This window comes from Vigna radiata, chromosome 2, assembly GCF_000741045.1.
Source record: "Vigna radiata var. radiata cultivar VC1973A chromosome 2, Vradiata_ver6, whole genome shotgun sequence".
Lineage (NCBI taxonomy): Eukaryota > Viridiplantae > Streptophyta > Magnoliopsida > Fabales > Fabaceae > Vigna > Vigna radiata.
The window spans coordinates 25,127,298-25,145,322 of record NC_028352.1 but is presented as its reverse complement, the minus strand read 5'-3'; the positions used below and the strand labels follow the sequence as shown (position 1 = coordinate 25,145,322).

The window sequence follows — 18,025 nt, the reverse complement described above, 5'->3', positions numbered from 1 at the left end:
TTTTTATTGATAAAAATATAAATTTTGTGATAAAAAAGTTGTTTTAAAAAATTAATTATTATTTTTTATGTGAACAATTATTTTTATTAATATTTTATTATTAAATAAAGTTTTTTTACAATATGAAACAATTGAACTGAAATTAGAGAAGATGTAAGAGTAGATACAGTTCTCACAGTTAACTGAACAGTAACTGTTATCAGTTCAGTTTTTAAAAACTGAACCATAAGATAGTATATTGAACTGTTACTGGAAATGGATCAGTTATTTAGTACAATATAGTACAGTTAACTGCAGTACAGTACAAATCAATTATTTTTGCCCAGCCGTACTTTGATCCTTTCTTTACAAAATCTGAGCAGCACCTTCCTTCTCTGCCTTTCAAAACCCTCTATACAACAACCCCTCTATGTAGAAAACTCTTTCTATAACTCAATCTAAACACCATTTTTAGAAGCTCTCACAACCTACTAACTCATATCTTAACCCTCACATCTCCTTAACTGCTACTAAATTCTCGCTCCCTTTTCACAACTTTCACTTCCATGATAAAAAATTTCATTTTCTCACACATGATTGTAATTGAAGTTAGGATTACTGTATAACAAGACTGCATTTTACTATAAGAATACAGTTGCACTACATTTTTGTTTAGCAACATGTATTTCACGAGATATTTTACTATAATTATCATAAAACATCTATATCTTTTTTTCTATAATGGCATATAATAATAAAAGTGATTTAATGTATTTGATTCGTCAATAATCTAGATTCTGGGAAACATGTTTATGGTACAATTTAGATATTACTTTTGTCTTTTAAATTATATAATTTAGAAGAATTTTTTTTTTTAATTACACAGTTCAAAAATACTTTTTATTTCTGAGAATAAGTTCTGAATTGTACCATGCAAAAACAGAACTTTCTTTTATGTGGGTTTAAAGAGAATGTTATGGGAGTGTAGAAAGAAAAAGGTAAGTTGGGTCATATACTCACATCCAGTCCAAATTTGTCACAGTGAAAACAAAAAAATAAGGTAGAGTCATGGAAGCTGGTAAAAGTTTAAAACATTTGCTAACAATTATTGAATGATACTATTTAACTATCAGCCTATTAAGAGATATGAACTAAAGTAAATTTTTAAATATTTAAAAGAAACTAGAGAAAATACATACCTTTTCCTTAGTTTAACAAAAGTTTGATTAAATTTTAAAAACTTTTAATAAAAAAAATATAAAAGAATAATTTGTATAATTTTTTACTATTATATATTGTAAAAAATTATTTAAATTAAAAATTATAATTATTAAAAAGATAAAATATTAAAATAGTTATTTTAATTAATAAAATAACTTAATTTATATTAATGGTTAATTAAAAAAATAAAAATGTAATCATTTTAATTTAAAATAATAATTACTTAAAAAGTAAAATTTTTTAAATCCACAAGGACAAAGATTATTTTTCTTTTACGAATTCTAAATTTCATTCATTTGCATTTATAAACATTATATTCTTTTAACTATTATACATACATACATATATATATATATATATATATATATATATATATATATATATATATATATATATATATATATATGGGTTTGTTAACGCGCGTACGTCTATTTTTCAGTTGATACATTTTAACAATGTGTATCGGATTATAGTAGACAAAAATACCCTCATATATTATGATTCTAAGTTTTAAAGTCAAAGATATTTAAATAATTTTCATTCTCAAAACCAAAAAAAATAAAGAAACCCCCAAATCCTTACTCACATCTCTCATTTCTCTCAATTCTTTCTCTTTCATCTCTCTTTCTCCAACCTTTTCTCTATCATCCTATGGTAGATCCAACTGAAAAAAAAATTAGAAATACTCGTCATTAAACAATTTACCTTTGTAAAGAGTTGAGTCATTGGTATATTTGCCTTCAGGCAAAGGTTCATTCATGATCTCTTCAATTTCATCATCTTCACCAACCTCTCTAATTTCATTATCTGCTGATGTTGAATAGTCATCTCTTCAAAAACCTTCATGCCAGTTACCAATTCCTTTTGATCTCATCATGGTTGTGAAAATTAGATAAAATTAAATAAGACAAAAATTATAAAATGAAAACTCATTATAAAATCATTTTTTGTAAGAAATTGTTTAATAGCGAGTGTTTCTAGACAAAAATTATAAAAAGAAAACTCATTATAAAATCATTTTTTTGTAAGAAATTGCTTAAGAGTCAGTGTTTCTGATTTTTTTTTTAATTGGGACTATAGTAGAGATGACAGAGAAAAGGTTGGAGTGAAATAGATGAAATAGGAAGGATTGAGAGGAATAAGAGAGGTGAATAAGGGTTTGATTTTTTTTTTTTAGTTTTGAGAATGAAAGTTATTTAAATATCCTTGACTTTAAAACTTAGAAACCATAATATATGAGGGTATTTTTGTCTACTATAATCCGGTACACATTGTTAAAATGTATCAACTGAAAAACAGGCATACGCGCGTTAACAAACCCCATATATATATATATATATATATATATATGTGTGTGTGTGTGTGTGTGTGTGTGTGTGGTGATCTTTCCATAGAGTAGATAATAATAAAAGATTTAAAGAATAATTATGATGTATTATTTCAAGGAATAGAGTACCATATATATGCATACAAGGATCCTATAATCCTTCATCTATTTTATTAAAGGAAAGACATATGCACAAATCTGCACAAATTATAATAATATAAAAAATATAACTAAGATAATATTTGATTGCCTAATATCCTTTAATAGAATATTTCACATATCTTAACACCCCCACTCAAGTTGGTGCATGGATATCACACATTCCCAACTTGAACAAAGACTCATCAAACAATCTTCTTGACACTCCTTTGGTGAGAACATCAGCCAACTGTAACTCTGATCTTACAAAAGGAAATGAAATTATTCTAGCTTCAATCTTCTCTTTGATGAAATGTCTATCAATCTCCACATGCTTTGTTCTATCATGTTGAATAGGATTATTAGCAATTGCAATAGCCGAAGTATTGTCATAGTACAAACTCATAGCTTCATTTGGTTTAAATCCCAAATTTGATAGCATATTTTTAATCCACAAAAGTTTACATACACCTAGTGCCATGCCTCTGAATTCTGCTTCAGCACTAGATCTTGCTACTACAGGTTGTTTTTTACTCCTCCAAGTTACAAGATTCCCTCCTACAAAAGTAAAGTATCCAAAGGTAGATCTTCTATCATCTTTTGAACCTGTCCAATCTGCATCAGTGTACCCTTCTACCTTTAAGTTTCCATTATTTGAGAACAAAATTCCTTTTCCAGGAGCAGATTTCAAATATCTCAAAATTCCTTCAATAGCATCCATATGAAGCTTTCGTGGGTCATGCATAAATTGACTAACAACATTCACTGCATAGGTGATATCTGGATGTGTATGACATAAATAAATTAATTTTCCTACCAGCCTTTGATATCTTCCTCTGTCTATGCTTGCTGAATTTGAGCATTGAAAGAGTTTATGATTTTGTTCAATTGGTGTATCAACTGGTTTACTCACAAGCAGCCCAGTTTCCGATAGTAAATCAATAGTATATTTTCTTTGACATAAAAAGTTATCATGTTTTGATCTAGCTACTTCAATACCCAAAAAATATCTGAGGTTTCCAAGTTGTTTCATCTCAAATTCAGATGCAAGGTATTGGTGTAAACTAGAAATCTCATCTGGGTCATTTCCTGTAACAATCATGTCATCAACATATATAATCAAAGCTGTAATTTTTCCTTTTCCTCTCTTAAAAAAAATAATGTGTGATCAGAGTTACTTGCTCTATAGCCAAAAGCCTTCATAGACTTGGTAAACTTTCCAAACCATGCTCTTGGGGATTGTTTTAATCCATATAAAGCCTTCTTTAATTTGCAAACCTTCATTCCAATTGAATCTGTCATGCCTGGTGGAGAATCCATATAAATTTCTTCTGAAATTTCTCCATATAGGAAAGAAATTTTCACATCAAATTGCAGAAGAGGTCAATCTTGGTTTGCAGCTAGCGACAAAAGTATTCTCATAGTATTGAGCTTGGCTACTGGTGCAAACGTCTCTTGGTAATCTACACCATAAGACCGAGTGTAACCTTTAGCCACAAGTCATGCTTTATACCTCTCAATAGTTCCATCAGCTTTATGCTTAATTGTAAAGACTCATTTGCAGCCTACAGTTTTCTTCCCTATTGGTAAGGACACAAGATCCCAAGTGTTGTTTTTTTCTAAAGCTGCCATCTCCTCAACCATTGTTCGGTCCATCTAGGATATGCCAAAGCTTCCTGTACATTACTAGGAATAAAAATTGAAGATAATTGAGATACAAATGATGTATATGACTGGGATAACCTGTGAGATGACACATATTTACTAATGGGATATTTAACTTTGGCTTGCAGGTCTGGTTCATATTTAGCCGGAGGTTGACCACAGTTAGAACGAGGTGGAAGAATATATTGAACAATAATAGACTCAGTGTTTGGTGTGTTGGTGGTCTCATGCAAAGAAGAATCAATTCCATGATCAATTTGATCTAAATTAGTATTATCAGAGATAGGATCAGAAGGTACCTCTGAAGAGTCAAGCTGAACCAGTGGAGAAGATTGAGTCAATTGGTTATGATCAGAACACACTGTATTATCCAGAAAAGAAGTGTCCATATTTAGGATTGACTCACTTGCTGCAGAATGATCCTCACAATATAATATATTTTTATAATCAAACATACTAACATCATGATTGTGCACTTCACTTTCATTGCCTCCCTGAAGTGGAGAATCAACATAAAAAAATTCATGCTCATTAAATGTCACATCCATAGAAATATAAAATATCTTTGATGGTGGATGGTAAGCACAATAACCCTTTTGAGTTGATTCATACCCAACAAAAACACATTTGATCGCTCGTTCTTCAAGCTTTGTACGTTGATGTGGGTGTAAGTGAACATATATAACACATCCAAAAATATGAGGTGGTAAATAAACTATGGGAGGAAGCATACAATGATCAAACAACACATCAAAAGGTCTTCGAAAGCATGGGGACCCAATGTATACACTTTTAAAAACGGTTACTAAACTGAAAATTCCCTCCTAACATGGAGACCAATTAAGGATTTAAGCCTAAAAGAAATATTCAACTATTTACAAATGTACTATTGATTCTTTTTTATAATATCAAAATTTTAAAAAGTATTACTTTGAAAATAATAACACTATAATAAATTACATTACTATATTATAATTTTTTTTAATAAAAAGTTAATTATAAAATGAAATATAAATTACTTTTACAATTTTATTGTAAATAACTGCTATTTATTTTACAAGTAATTATTTTTGTTTATAAAATAATTATTTTAAAGGTAAAAAAATGACGACAAGTAAAATCTATTTATCATAATAAATTAATAGATAACATTTTCGTAATAAAAACTACAAATATTATGACTAATGAAAACAAATTACATTATAAGTAAAGAAATGATATTTTTTGTAAATAAAAGTAATACTTCTTATGATATGATTGATAAAAAGAAAATCTATCATATACAAGTTTTTCAATTTTTGAAATTGTAAATTTGTTTGGTTGTTCTTTTGAGTAATTTAAAGTGATGCTAAATCACGTTTCATTGGCCATTTTTTCATGTTTGGTGTGGAAGTCACATACATTCTCAACTTTTGGTACTTTATAGTAATTTTTTTAACAATTGTCATTCACAGAGTATGATACTGGATTTATTTTCTATCTTTTGTTGAATATTTATCATAGTTCCATAGAAAATTTGATAAGTTAATTTTTTTCCGTGTTTCAATCGATTACGATGAATTGGATTGGATTTTGCGGTTTTTTCTTCTGTAGTGCCTCATCGTGACATGAGTGTGAAAGGCAAAATTCGTTTTTTTAGAACTTTTAGAAGGGCTAAAATAATTTATTTTGGCTTTTTGGCACCATATTGTAGGGTGGATCTTGAAAACGTGATAACTTATTCTTCAGTATATTTTTTCCTGTTGTAAGAACTTATCCTTCTCTATACTTTTTTTTCCTTTTTCTATGTTTCTATCTCTATTATTTCTAGATACCTTTCTGTATTTTTTTCCTCCCAGTTTCTTTATATGACAGAGTGCGTATTTTTATACTCATATTACAATATTATAATAATTTTGCCTTGAATTAATTGACAATAAAACATGGAATGAAATGGTCTTGCTTTCAATATATTTCAAATCAAATTAGATAATATCTAAGACATTAATTATAATTATTGTCAGAAATTTTGTCAATTTTTTATGATCATATCTTTATCTTCACTACAAAAATAAATAATTTTAGGAGAATATAACTTATAATATCTAAGATATTATTTCCAATTATCATTAAGAATATAGTTTATAATTATTAAGATAATATTAATCTAAATTGTGATCCTATTAAAAGCATACCTCTATCTAAAAATCAATGTTTCAAAAATATTTGCTACTTATGTGTCTTGTGAGGGGTATCAAAAACAAGGAGAAAGCAAAGAGAGGATCAAGATATACATTATATACATTTTTATGAAAAAAATTCTTTTATTTTTATTTTTTATTTTTATTTACTTACTCGAATGAAATTGGTTATTGACAATAATACTCACCCACACTTTTCAAACCAACAATCCCTTTTATGAATCCAAATCACATTCACATTCACACGAACACACGTTACCATAATAAGTAATATCAGCAATATATCAATCTTTTGAAACCTACCATCACACCAAGAACCTTTTCCATGTCTCACACAGATGAAAAAAACTACACCATATATAACTTCCCCTTTTCTACTACCTTACACAGGCAAAAATGATCTCTTTCCACTCAACACCATAACCTCCACTACCTAACATAAGTAAAAAATGATCCTTTCTAATTCAAACGGTGCCTTTCTAATTAAATGTATCATACTTTTTCTTCAAAAGAAAATGTGGATTATGGTTAATAATCAAAACAGCGTCATTTTATTTGGATTTTTTTCCAACATTGAACCAGTTTTCAAACTATATTTCAACGGTCTAACAATATAATATTATAAGCACTGCATAAATTATAAGGAACTTGGAAACAATGAAAAAGATTAATTGGAATGCACTCACTCAAGAATTTTCAGCATCACTAATAAAATAAGCATGCATAACTTTTTTTAAATTTTCTTAAAACAATCTTCCAGAAACCACTGCACAAAGAAAAAGATAATATTCTAGAAGCCGTGTTCTTAATATTTCATTCGTCACTTTATTTTCAAAAGCATGGGTCAATGTTCATAAATCCAGCGACTGATTTTTTTTCCAGCGTCATGCACCAATTATTATTTATTTTAACAAAACTTTAATGACCAAAACAAGGGATAAATATAAAGCACCAATGGACTACAAAGAGACATGACGTCAAAACAATTCATGCATATTAAAAAATATGTAGTAATCATACCATGATTTATACAAACAAAGACTGAGATTTAGCTCTCCTTACAGAAACATACCATAATTTATAGAAACCAAAACTAAGATTTAGCTCTCCTTATAGAAACATGGATTATGCATAATCAAAATTTATGACTACCAACTCATAACAAGAAATTATAATCATCTGTGCTTCACTTTATACCTCTATATAACTTATCTTTTATTTTAATTAATAATATCTAGTCCTTCATTCTCTATATCCTTCATTTTTTCAAGGTCTTACAATCTCTCTACCTAAACACAACGAGCCCCACACCCAAATATAGGAGTAGCTTCGCATAACAATACCCAAGTGCAGACATTTTTTTTGAAAAAAAAAGAAGAAAATTTGAAGCTCGGCACAATAATATAAAGAAACTCATAAGAGTCGAGCAAACTTTTGGTAAAATGGCCAATTCATTAGTAAACCGTGTAACTCCGCCTAAACCAAATTGTTGAGCTTTGAGTTTATGTTTTTACCCAGTCCAATAGACATATTAAACTCTAATCTACATTCACTAGTGTAGAATCGACTTATAATGTCACCTATTAGATATCAATTAGAGGGGCCAACGATGTAAATTATTGACCGGTGGCAATTGCGTAAAATAAGTGAAGCCTGTAGACGTCTGTTAGGGGGAGATGTCTATAATACTATAGACGTCGGTGCCCCTAGAACCTAACGTCTCTATGCTGACAGGTTAGTGAAAAGTCATTTCTTTTCGTCATATAGACATCGGTACCCCTCCTTCTTGACGTCTATAGTTTGATAGGTAGGTGAAAAGTTAATTTTTTCCGCCATTTAGACGTCGGTGCCCACCCGACCCGACGTCTATAGTTTGACAGGTAGGTGAAAATTTAATCTTTTCTGCCATCTAGACATCTGTTCCCGCCTGAACGACGTTTATAGTCTGACCAGGTATGTGAAAAGTCATTCGATTATAAACATCAGTTTTGTGGGCAATTGACGTGTAGATTCTTGTTAAATTTTCGTTGCGAACCAGCAGTTTGTGAACCATTAGTTTGATTGTCTTCCTTTGCCTTTTGTCTCTGTTGCATTGCATTTCCAAGTGCGTTTGATTAAAGTAGTTTTTACTCCAATTAAAGTAATCTTTGATATATTATCTTTCATTTGAACCGATTAAAATGAGTTTTCGTTGTGTTTTGGTATAGTTTTTCTTGTCTTTGGGTAGCGTAGTGCACCTTCTCCCTTTGCTAGTTTCCACGTAAGAAAAACTTGCGTCTTTTGGATCTCTTATGGCATTCCAACCTAAAGTCGAATTTGGGCCCTTGCATAATGCCATTCCCACTGTCAATGAAGAAGAATACGGTGAGAATGGCGGTCGGAATGGACCTAGGCAAGGACCGAGGTTCTTCTTTGGGTTGAAATGTCATAAGAGATGCAAAAGACACAATTTTTTCTTACGAGGAAACTAGCGAAGGAAGGAGGTGCAACTACGCTACCCAAAGACACGAGAAAAACTGCACCAAAACACAACGAACACTTCATAGACGTCGGTTAATGTATTGACCGACGTCTATAGTACCCTTAGACGTTAGTTAGTGCAATGTCGGACGTCTTTATAGACGTCGAACGTGTCATCGAACCAACGTCTATAGTGCCCTTAGACATCATTTAGTGCAATGTCTGACGTCTTTATAGATGTCGCACTTGACACTAAACTGACATCTATAACGACGTTGCCCATGCAGAAAATTGACGTCCCATTTACGTTACCTATATATACGTCGGGTTGGTAGGTGACGTTAAAAGCCCAAAATAACTGATGTCTAAAGTCCATTATGCACTAATGACTTATTTGGATCATATTTATATATTATAACTAAATCTCAGTAGTTTGTCATAATCGTTATTATTTATTATTTTGTAATTATTTATTAGACTATTATTATTCTTACACGAACATAAATTTATGATTCATGTTGATCCTATAAATATAACTATAATATTTTTCAAAGAGTACTCACATTATAATCACTCTCACTCTCATTTATAGATGATAACTCTCTTATTGACTTAATTGGAAAGTCTTTGTAGGTAAATCTTTTTTTTTCATCTAAGAGGAAACCCTTTTTAAACAAAAAAAAACAATCAAATTATCACCTATTCACAAAGTCTACCCACAAAGTCTATGCTTAAAATCCGAAAAAAATCAAATTTTCTTATAATAAGATAAAATGGATAGATGTATAAAAATAAATTAGAGAGACTGAGTACTTATAAGGAATTGGTTGTTCATATAATAAACCCTAATAACAGGATCCACTCTCGTCTTATCCGAATTGGTTTAACCCTGTATCACAACATCATCTTTTTGAACTCAAAATTTGAAGTATAATGTTTATGAGTTTAATGTGAGATTTTAACTTATGTTTGCATATTATATTGTGACCATGTCTTTGTCTAGTACTATAGTTTTCAAATATTCACACCATGTTATTTATTTATTCGTTTGTCATTGAAATTGACCATTATTATTGGTCTAGGTCATCAAAAAATAAAATTATACTCAGCAACTTTAAAATAGAGCAATCATTCAAAAAATTATAATGCACCGCTACCTGCCTCATACTTAATCTACTATTATATAGCTGCATCACACTTTGCAGTTATATTGTATTTTACTGCAAAGTCAATTTCTTTTTGTCCTATACAATATGGTGTTAGATTATTTATTGATTAGTTAGCCACCGAAATTGACCATTATTATTAGTTCACTAGAAATCAAGAAAAAATTATTAAATTCAGCAACCTGAACTAAAACAATTACGAGTTGTTCATAAGAGACCATATCAACACTAAACCTAGACGTAATGTTTTATAAATATTTATTTATTTTATATCCCACTTAACTTTTTTTATTTTATTCAATACTGTACTTTCAATTTATATTTTGATTCTTAATAATTTGTACTTATTTTGTTAGAAGATTATTATGAGCCATTAGAACTATGGAGTACATATTGTATTGAGGTGGGTATACGGTTGAAGGTGCTCATGGATGACTAGTTTAAGTGCAATTTATACAGTAAGAAATTATGTACAATAAAATTAACATATGAACGTAAGTATTACTTCCATCGTAACGAAGAGAGGTTCAGGGTATGAAAATCGATATGAAAGGAAATTGTTAGACGAGTAAATTCCTGGTATAGTAATTTCATAGTAAAGTAGATGCAGTTCAACGTGTAACTTACCGATATTAATGTACTAGACTATTTCCAGGATAATGTCTTATAGTTCTAGAAATCGTATACTTGGTCATCTGCAAAATATATTATTTCATTATCACTTTTGTCTCTTTTAGAGTTGTAGGAATACTCAACACTTATTACTTGAAGATGTTCACCAACCCTAATGCAAAGAAATAGCTTATTGACATTATTTCAATTGCTCTGCACCTAGTCAAAGGCATAAGCTTCACTTCAAATCTCACAGTTTCATTCATACTCTCTCTTCCCTATTGTTATCATGGCAGCAGAAATGGTTACCGGTGCTCTTGTTTCTAATTTCGTCGACAGGACTATTGACACTTTGGCTTCCCGTTTTGCTCACATATTTCGTGCAAGAAAACACCATAAGAAGCAACTCAGCAACTTGAAGATGAAGCTGCTAGCCATTGATGTTGTGGCTTTTGATGCAGAACAAAAGCAGTTCATAGATCCACGTGTCAAAGATTGGCTTCTCAGGGCCAAAGATGCTGTGTTTGATGCAGAGGATCTATTAGATGAAATAGATTATGAACTCTCTAAGAGCCAAAAGGAAGCCGAGTCTCAGAGTGCTACTAAAAAGGTGTGGAATTCACTCAAATCTTCTTTTGTCAGTTTCTTTGAAAATGAAATTGAATCCATGATGGAACAAGTCATTGAGGACCTAGAAGATCTTGCAAACGAAAGCAATATTCTGGGTTTGAAAAAGGGTGGTGGTGTTGGGGTTGGATCAGTATCCGGTAGTAAATTAACACATACATCTTTGCCAAATGACAGTGTTATCTATGGCAGAGATGATGACAAAGCATTTGTCTTTAACTGGCTCACATCGGACACTCACAGCAACCTATCTATACTTTCTATTGTGGGCATGGGTGGGTTGGGTAAGACCTCTCTTGCCCAACATGTATTCAACGACCCAAGGCTTGAAGAAGCTAACTTTGATACTAAAGTTTGGGTCAGTGTTCCCCAGGAATTTGATGTTCTCAAAGTATCAAGAGCAATTCTTGACACAATAATTGGTTCCACTTATCATAGCATGCAGCAGGAAGTAATTCAGAAAAGACTAAAAGAAGAACTTATGGGAAAGAAATTTCTTCTCGTTTTGGATGATGTTTGGAACGAAAGACCATCTAAATGGGAAGATGTGCAGAAGCCCCTAGTTTTCGGAGGCCAAGGCAGTAGAATTCTTGTCACTACACGGAGTGAGAAGGTTGCTGATATCATGCGATCAGAAAAGCGCCTCCTGCAGGTATTAGAAGATGATTATTGTTGGGACTTGTTCGCAAAGCATGCATTCCAAAATGCTAATCCCCAACCAGACTCAGACTTCATAGAGATTGGGAAGAAGATAGTTGAAAAATGTAATGGACTTCCTTTAGCCTTAAAAACTATGGGAAGTCTATTATACAATAAATCATCCTTTTCGGAATGGAAAAGTATTATGAAGAGTGAAATATGGGATTTTTCAGAAAATGAAAGTGATATACTCCCTGCTTTAAAACTGAGCTATTTCCACCTTCCTTCTCATCTGAAGAAATGCTTTGCTTTTTGTGCCTTATTTCCCAAAGGTGATTGGTTTGACAAGGAGTGGTTAATTCAATTGTGGATGGCTCAAAATTTCCTAGAAAACCCTCTACAGAAAAAGAGTCCTGAAGAAGTTGGTGAAGAATATTGCAATGATCTATTATCTTGGTCCTTCTTTCAACCGTCGAGCAACGAAAAGTATTTTATGATGCATGACCTTCTAAATGATTTGGCAAAATACGTGTGTGAAAACATATGCATCAGGTTAGGAGTTGATGAACCAAAAGGTATACCCAAAACAACCCGTCATTGTTCATTTCCATACTCTAAATTAGGTTTTGATGGGTTTGGGAGTTCGATTGATACTCAAAAGTTGCATACATTTACGCCAACAACACGGATTTGGTATTGGGATTGCAAGATGTCCATAGATGACTTGTTCTCCAGATTTAAGTTCATACGTGTCTTATCTTTGTCTCATTGTGATAGCCTTACGAAGGTGCCTAAATCTGTAGGAAATCTTAAGCATCTTCGTTCATTAGATCTATCCCGGACTCAAATAGAAAAACTACCTGACTCAATAAGTTTACTCTACAAGTTGCAAATACTGCTGCTGAACTATTGTAAAAACTTAAAGGAGCTTCCCTCGTGTTTATATCAACTCGACAATTTGCGTCGTCTTGATTTAGAAGGTAGTGGAGTGCAAAATGTGGTAGCACATTTGGGAAAGGTGAAGAATCTTCAAGTAGCGATGAGTTCATTTCATGTTGAGAAAATTAAGGAAAACAATTTTCAGCAATTAGGAGAACTCGATCTTCATGGAAGTCTAACAATTGATGATCTGCAGAATATTGAGAATCCCTTCTATGCATTAGAAGTAGATTTGAAGAACAAACCACACCTTGAGGAGCTACTGTTAGAATGGAATTTCATTGGCAGCTCCTCTGTTGATTCAGAAAAAGCTGAGGATGTAATTGAGAATCTACGTCCTTCAAAATATTTGAAGAAGTTGTCAATAAAGAACTATATTGGTAAACAATTTCCAGATTGGTTACTTCATAATTCATTACCGAATTTGGTGTGGTTAAAGTTGGAAGGATGTGAATCTTGCCAACGTTTACCTCCACTTGGATTTTTTCTATTTCTCAAGTACTTGACCATTGCAAGACTTGATGAGATAGTTAGTATTGGTGCTGATTTTCATGGGAACAACTCTTCTTCATTTAAATCCCTTCAAGAATTGTATTTCTATGATATGAGGCAATGGGAAAAGTGGGACTGCCAAGCTGTGACAGGTGCTTTTCCATGTCTACAATACTTTTCAATTAGAAATTGTCCCAAGCTGAAAGGACACCTGCCAAAGTTTGTTGCTTTAAAAACTCTAAGAGTGATTCACTGCCAACAACTTGAAGAGTTGTCTGTTTGTTCAGCTCCAGAGTCAATAAGTGATGACTGTGTCTCTCTAAGGATCTTTCAACTGGATTTCTTTCCAACACTCAGGGACCTTACACTCCGTGGGTTTCCTAATCTACAGATGATTTCACAGACTTATGATCAAAATCATCTCGAGTATCTGAAAATCGAAGAGTGCCCTAAATTAGAATCATTGCCTGCAAACATGCATATGCTGCTTCCATCTCTCAGAGAGCTACACATAAAAGAGTGTCCAAGACTTGAGTCGTTCTCTGACGGAGGTTTGCCATTAAATCTAAAATTCATCAGACTGGATTATTGCTTTAGACTTGTTGGCTCACTGAAAAGAGTTTTAGAAGATCATCCTTCTTTGTTGAAAACTTTAATGATTGGAAAAGTGGAGGCTGAATGTTTTCCTGATGAAGGTTTACTTCCACTCTGTCTTAGTGAACTAAGAATATATGATTGTCGAAATCTAAAAAAACTGAACTACAAGGGTCTCTTAGAACTCTCATCTCTTGAAACACTGTGTCTTTGGAAATGTCCCAACCTCGAATGCTTACCAGAGGAGGGTCTTCCCAAATCAATTTCACGTCTTGGAATAGAGAAGTGTCCTTTGCTGGAACAACGTTACCACAAAGAAGGAGGCGAAGACTGGGAAAAGGTCTCTCACGTTCCACAGTTATTTATATATGAAAATGATTTTGTTTAATGGTAGGGATAGTTTAATAGCGGTGTATGAAACTACTTTTCCTGTTGGTAGTCCTGTCTTGTAACAAATTACACTCCATGAAATTTTTTTAACACTATAATTATTAAGCCTCTATCTCTTTATTGATTATTAGGTTTTGAAGAAATTCTGATATACCAAATGTATTTACTATAAACTAAAGTCTACTTATCACTTTTATTTTAACCACCCAATTGAATGCAATAATGCTAAAGCTTAAATAAATTTCAAGTTTCTAATATTATTTTTCTAAATGAAATACATAATATATTATTAAAATAAATTTAACTCCATGAAAATATATTTGTTTGTATTTTTCTTTCACATTACATTGAGTCTTTAGACGTACTTTTTAAATTTTTTTTTTTTTACCTAATTGTTATAGTAACATCTATATATATATATATATATATATATATATATATATATATATTTTCTATAATGGAATATAATAATAGAAGTTATTTAATGTATGTGATTCTTCAATAATCTAGATTTTGTGAAACATGTTTATGGTACAATTTAGATATTACTTTTGTCTTTTGAATTATATAATTTAGAAGACATTTTTTGTATTTTTAACTACACAGTTCGAAAATACTTTTTATTTCTGAGAATAAGTTCTGAACTGTACATGCAAAAACAGAACTTTCTTTTATGTGGGTTTAAAGAGAATGTTATGGGAGTGTAGAAAAAAAAAGGTAAGTTGGGTCATATACTCACATCCAGTCCAAATTTGTCACAGTGAAAACAAAAAATAAGGTAGAGTCATGGAAGCTGGTAAAAGTTTAAAACATTTGCTAACAATTATTAAATGATACTATTTAACTATCAGCCTATTAAGAGATATGATCTAAAGTAAATTTTAAATATTTAAAAGAAACTAGAGAAAATACATACCTTTTCCTTATTTTAACAAAAGTTTTATTAAATTTAAAATAATTTTAATAAATAAATATAAAAGAATAATTCGTATAATTTTTTACTATTGTATAATTTTTTCTTGTAAAAAATTATTTAAATTTAAAAATGTAATTATTAAAAAGATAAAATATTAAAATAGTTACTTTAATTAATAATATAACTTAATTTATATTAATGGTTAATTAAAAAAATAAAAATGTAATTATTTTAATTTTAAATAATAATTACTTAAAAAGTAAATTTTTTTAAAAACATATATATACACGAAAAAATAAATCCACTCTACGGACATAGATTATATATATATATATATATGAAAGTGGATAAAGACATATGGATAACTATTATCGTAACATAATAGTGATAAAAGAAATATTCAATTGTTTACAAATGTACTATTGATTCTTTCTTATAATATCAAAATTTTAAAAGTATTATTTTGAAAATAATAACAATATAATAAATTACATTACTACATTATAATTTTTTTATAAAAAATTAATTATAAAATGAAATATAAATTACTTTTACAATTTTATTGTAAATAACTTTTATTTATTTTACAAGTAATTATTTTTGTTTATAAAATAATTATTTTAAAGGTGAAAAAAATGACGACAAGTAAAATCTATTTATCATAATAAATTAAAAGATAACATTTTCGTAATAAAAACTAGAAATATTATGACTAATGAAAACATATTACATTATAAGTAAAGAAATGATATTTTTTTAAAATAAAAGTAATACTTCTAATGATATGACTGATTAAAAGAAATCTATCATATAGAAGTTCTTCAATTGTTTGGAATTGTAAATTTGTTTGGTTGTTCTTTTGAGTAATTTGAACTGATGCTAAATCACGTTTCATTGGTCATTTTTCCAAGTTTGTTCTCTGTGGCTTCATTTGAGCTAAGGTTCGTATGCTTTTGTTTTACCTTCTTCTGATATATTATTGTAATCCATTATGGCTTAGGATGACATGATTTTTTTTATAAGTAAATGTAAAATACTTTGTTTTTTCCAATAATTATTAAGAGTGCTATCTATATTATCCGACGTTTATATAAATATCCAATTTACATAATTTGACATCTATATAAATATATGACATATATATTTTGACGTTTATACAGACGTCTATCTATAAAAACTCGACATCCTATTAACGTTACTTAATAATCAGATAACATATATTAAAAAGCCTTTTATGCAGTAATAAACTTAAATGTTTCAATGGAATCAATTTTTATTTTTTTTTTTATGTTGGCTGATTGTGGCTAATTGTGCTTTTGCCCATATTTGTTTTACAATGATGTTTAGTAATTACGTTTTAAAATAAAGCACTTGTCGCATTTTTCATTTATCATACGTATGGCTGATGTAGCAGCATCACTGCCTGCCTGTGATATAAGTAAGCAATCATTGTTGATTACCAATTATTATTCTTTTAAAAAACTTTGAATTAGCATGGGCTGGTCTTTCCTAGTTCAAATTATTCATAAATTCAAATTATACAGAAATTAAAATTAATGTTATGCGCATAGACTTGTCTTTCCTGAAAGATTTTTCCAATAATGATTGACATTTTAATTGTGATTTCCTTGGTTCATTCTAAAACTTACGACACTACATATTTAAAAATGAGCAACATCTTGTTAGATGTATGCGTGAGGCTTTGTTAATAAATTTTTGTGTATGATCCAATGTGGGAAATTGATTTTTCCACCCAATGGTTTTTTCCTGTATCTCCATGAAAATGTTGAAAAATTCTAGAATACTCAAACTTTAGATTTGTGAATTGTAAAACCAGAACAATATGCAATATATCTATAAATTAAAAAAAAAGTATTCTAATATATTCTATATATTTATTCTAAATTATAAAATTTAGTTTACATTTTCAAATATGAAAATATGTTCTAGATTTTTTTCTTACATAATTCATAAATTTATTTTAATTGTATAATCTACTATTCATTTCTGAATTACACAATTTGAAAATTTGAAAACAGGTTCAATTCAAAATATAGTTATAAATTATGTAATAATGTATTTCATATGGTATAATCTAGAATATATTTTTGAATTATATAATTTATAATACATTTCTAGATATAAATATATATTTTAGATTGTCCAAACTAAAATACATTTATGAATTTTGGATTTATAATTTAAAATATATTCTTAAATTATTCAATCTAAAATATTTTCATTACATGGACAAATTGAATTTTTTTACACGCATAGAAATTATGGAGGTACTACAAGAAATTGTCATACCAAAGATTTGCAAGGTTTGGCATATAAGGTAATTCAATGGCTGCTGCATTATTTTCAGTGTTCTTTGTTTAAGTTTTCAGCTACTAACTTTTGTCTTTGTGTTTCCAATTATGTAATATATATTCTAAACATTCTGTTGTCAGTTTGTTTTATTACATTTATTTTTCTGATAATTAGCTTATTTTTAATTTTCTATAGGATAATGGCTTGATGAAGTTTTTGAACTGTATACCAAAATTTGTTAAGATAGTAAAAGTTGGTCAAAGGTATGGATTACAAAATGAGAAGAACATTGTGCCTATATATATATATATATATATATATATATATATATATATATATATATATATATATATATATATATATATAT

At 29.8% G+C, this 18,025-nt stretch overlaps 1 protein-coding gene across 2 annotated transcripts; it reads left to right on the top strand.

The window, feature by feature from the left end:
- The first annotated feature begins 10,845 nt into the window (after nucleotides 1-10,845).
- On the top strand, nucleotides 10,846-14,530 carry LOC106755357 (putative disease resistance RPP13-like protein 1). 2 transcript variants are annotated; one of them, XM_022778932.1, is made up of 2 exons: nucleotides 11,190-11,358; nucleotides 11,553-14,530. In XM_022778932.1, the coding sequence occupies exons 1-2, from the start codon at nucleotides 11,306-11,308 to the stop codon at nucleotides 14,425-14,427; spliced, it is 2,928 nt and encodes a 975-aa protein (XP_022634653.1). In that variant the 5' UTR covers nucleotides 11,190-11,305; the 3' UTR covers nucleotides 14,428-14,530. The 2 variants fall into 2 exon arrangements, with proteins under 2 accessions (XP_014492988.1, XP_022634653.1); XM_014637502.2 differs by having other exon boundaries at nucleotides 10,846-14,530.
- Nucleotides 14,531-18,025: the final 3,495 nt, after the last annotated feature.

What these genes read in the sequence shown, in the direction of transcription:
- LOC106755357 (XM_014637502.2), top strand. Translation starts at nt 11,038, where the DNA reads ATGGCAGCAGAAATGGTTACCGGTGCTCTTGTTTCTAATTTCGTCGAC.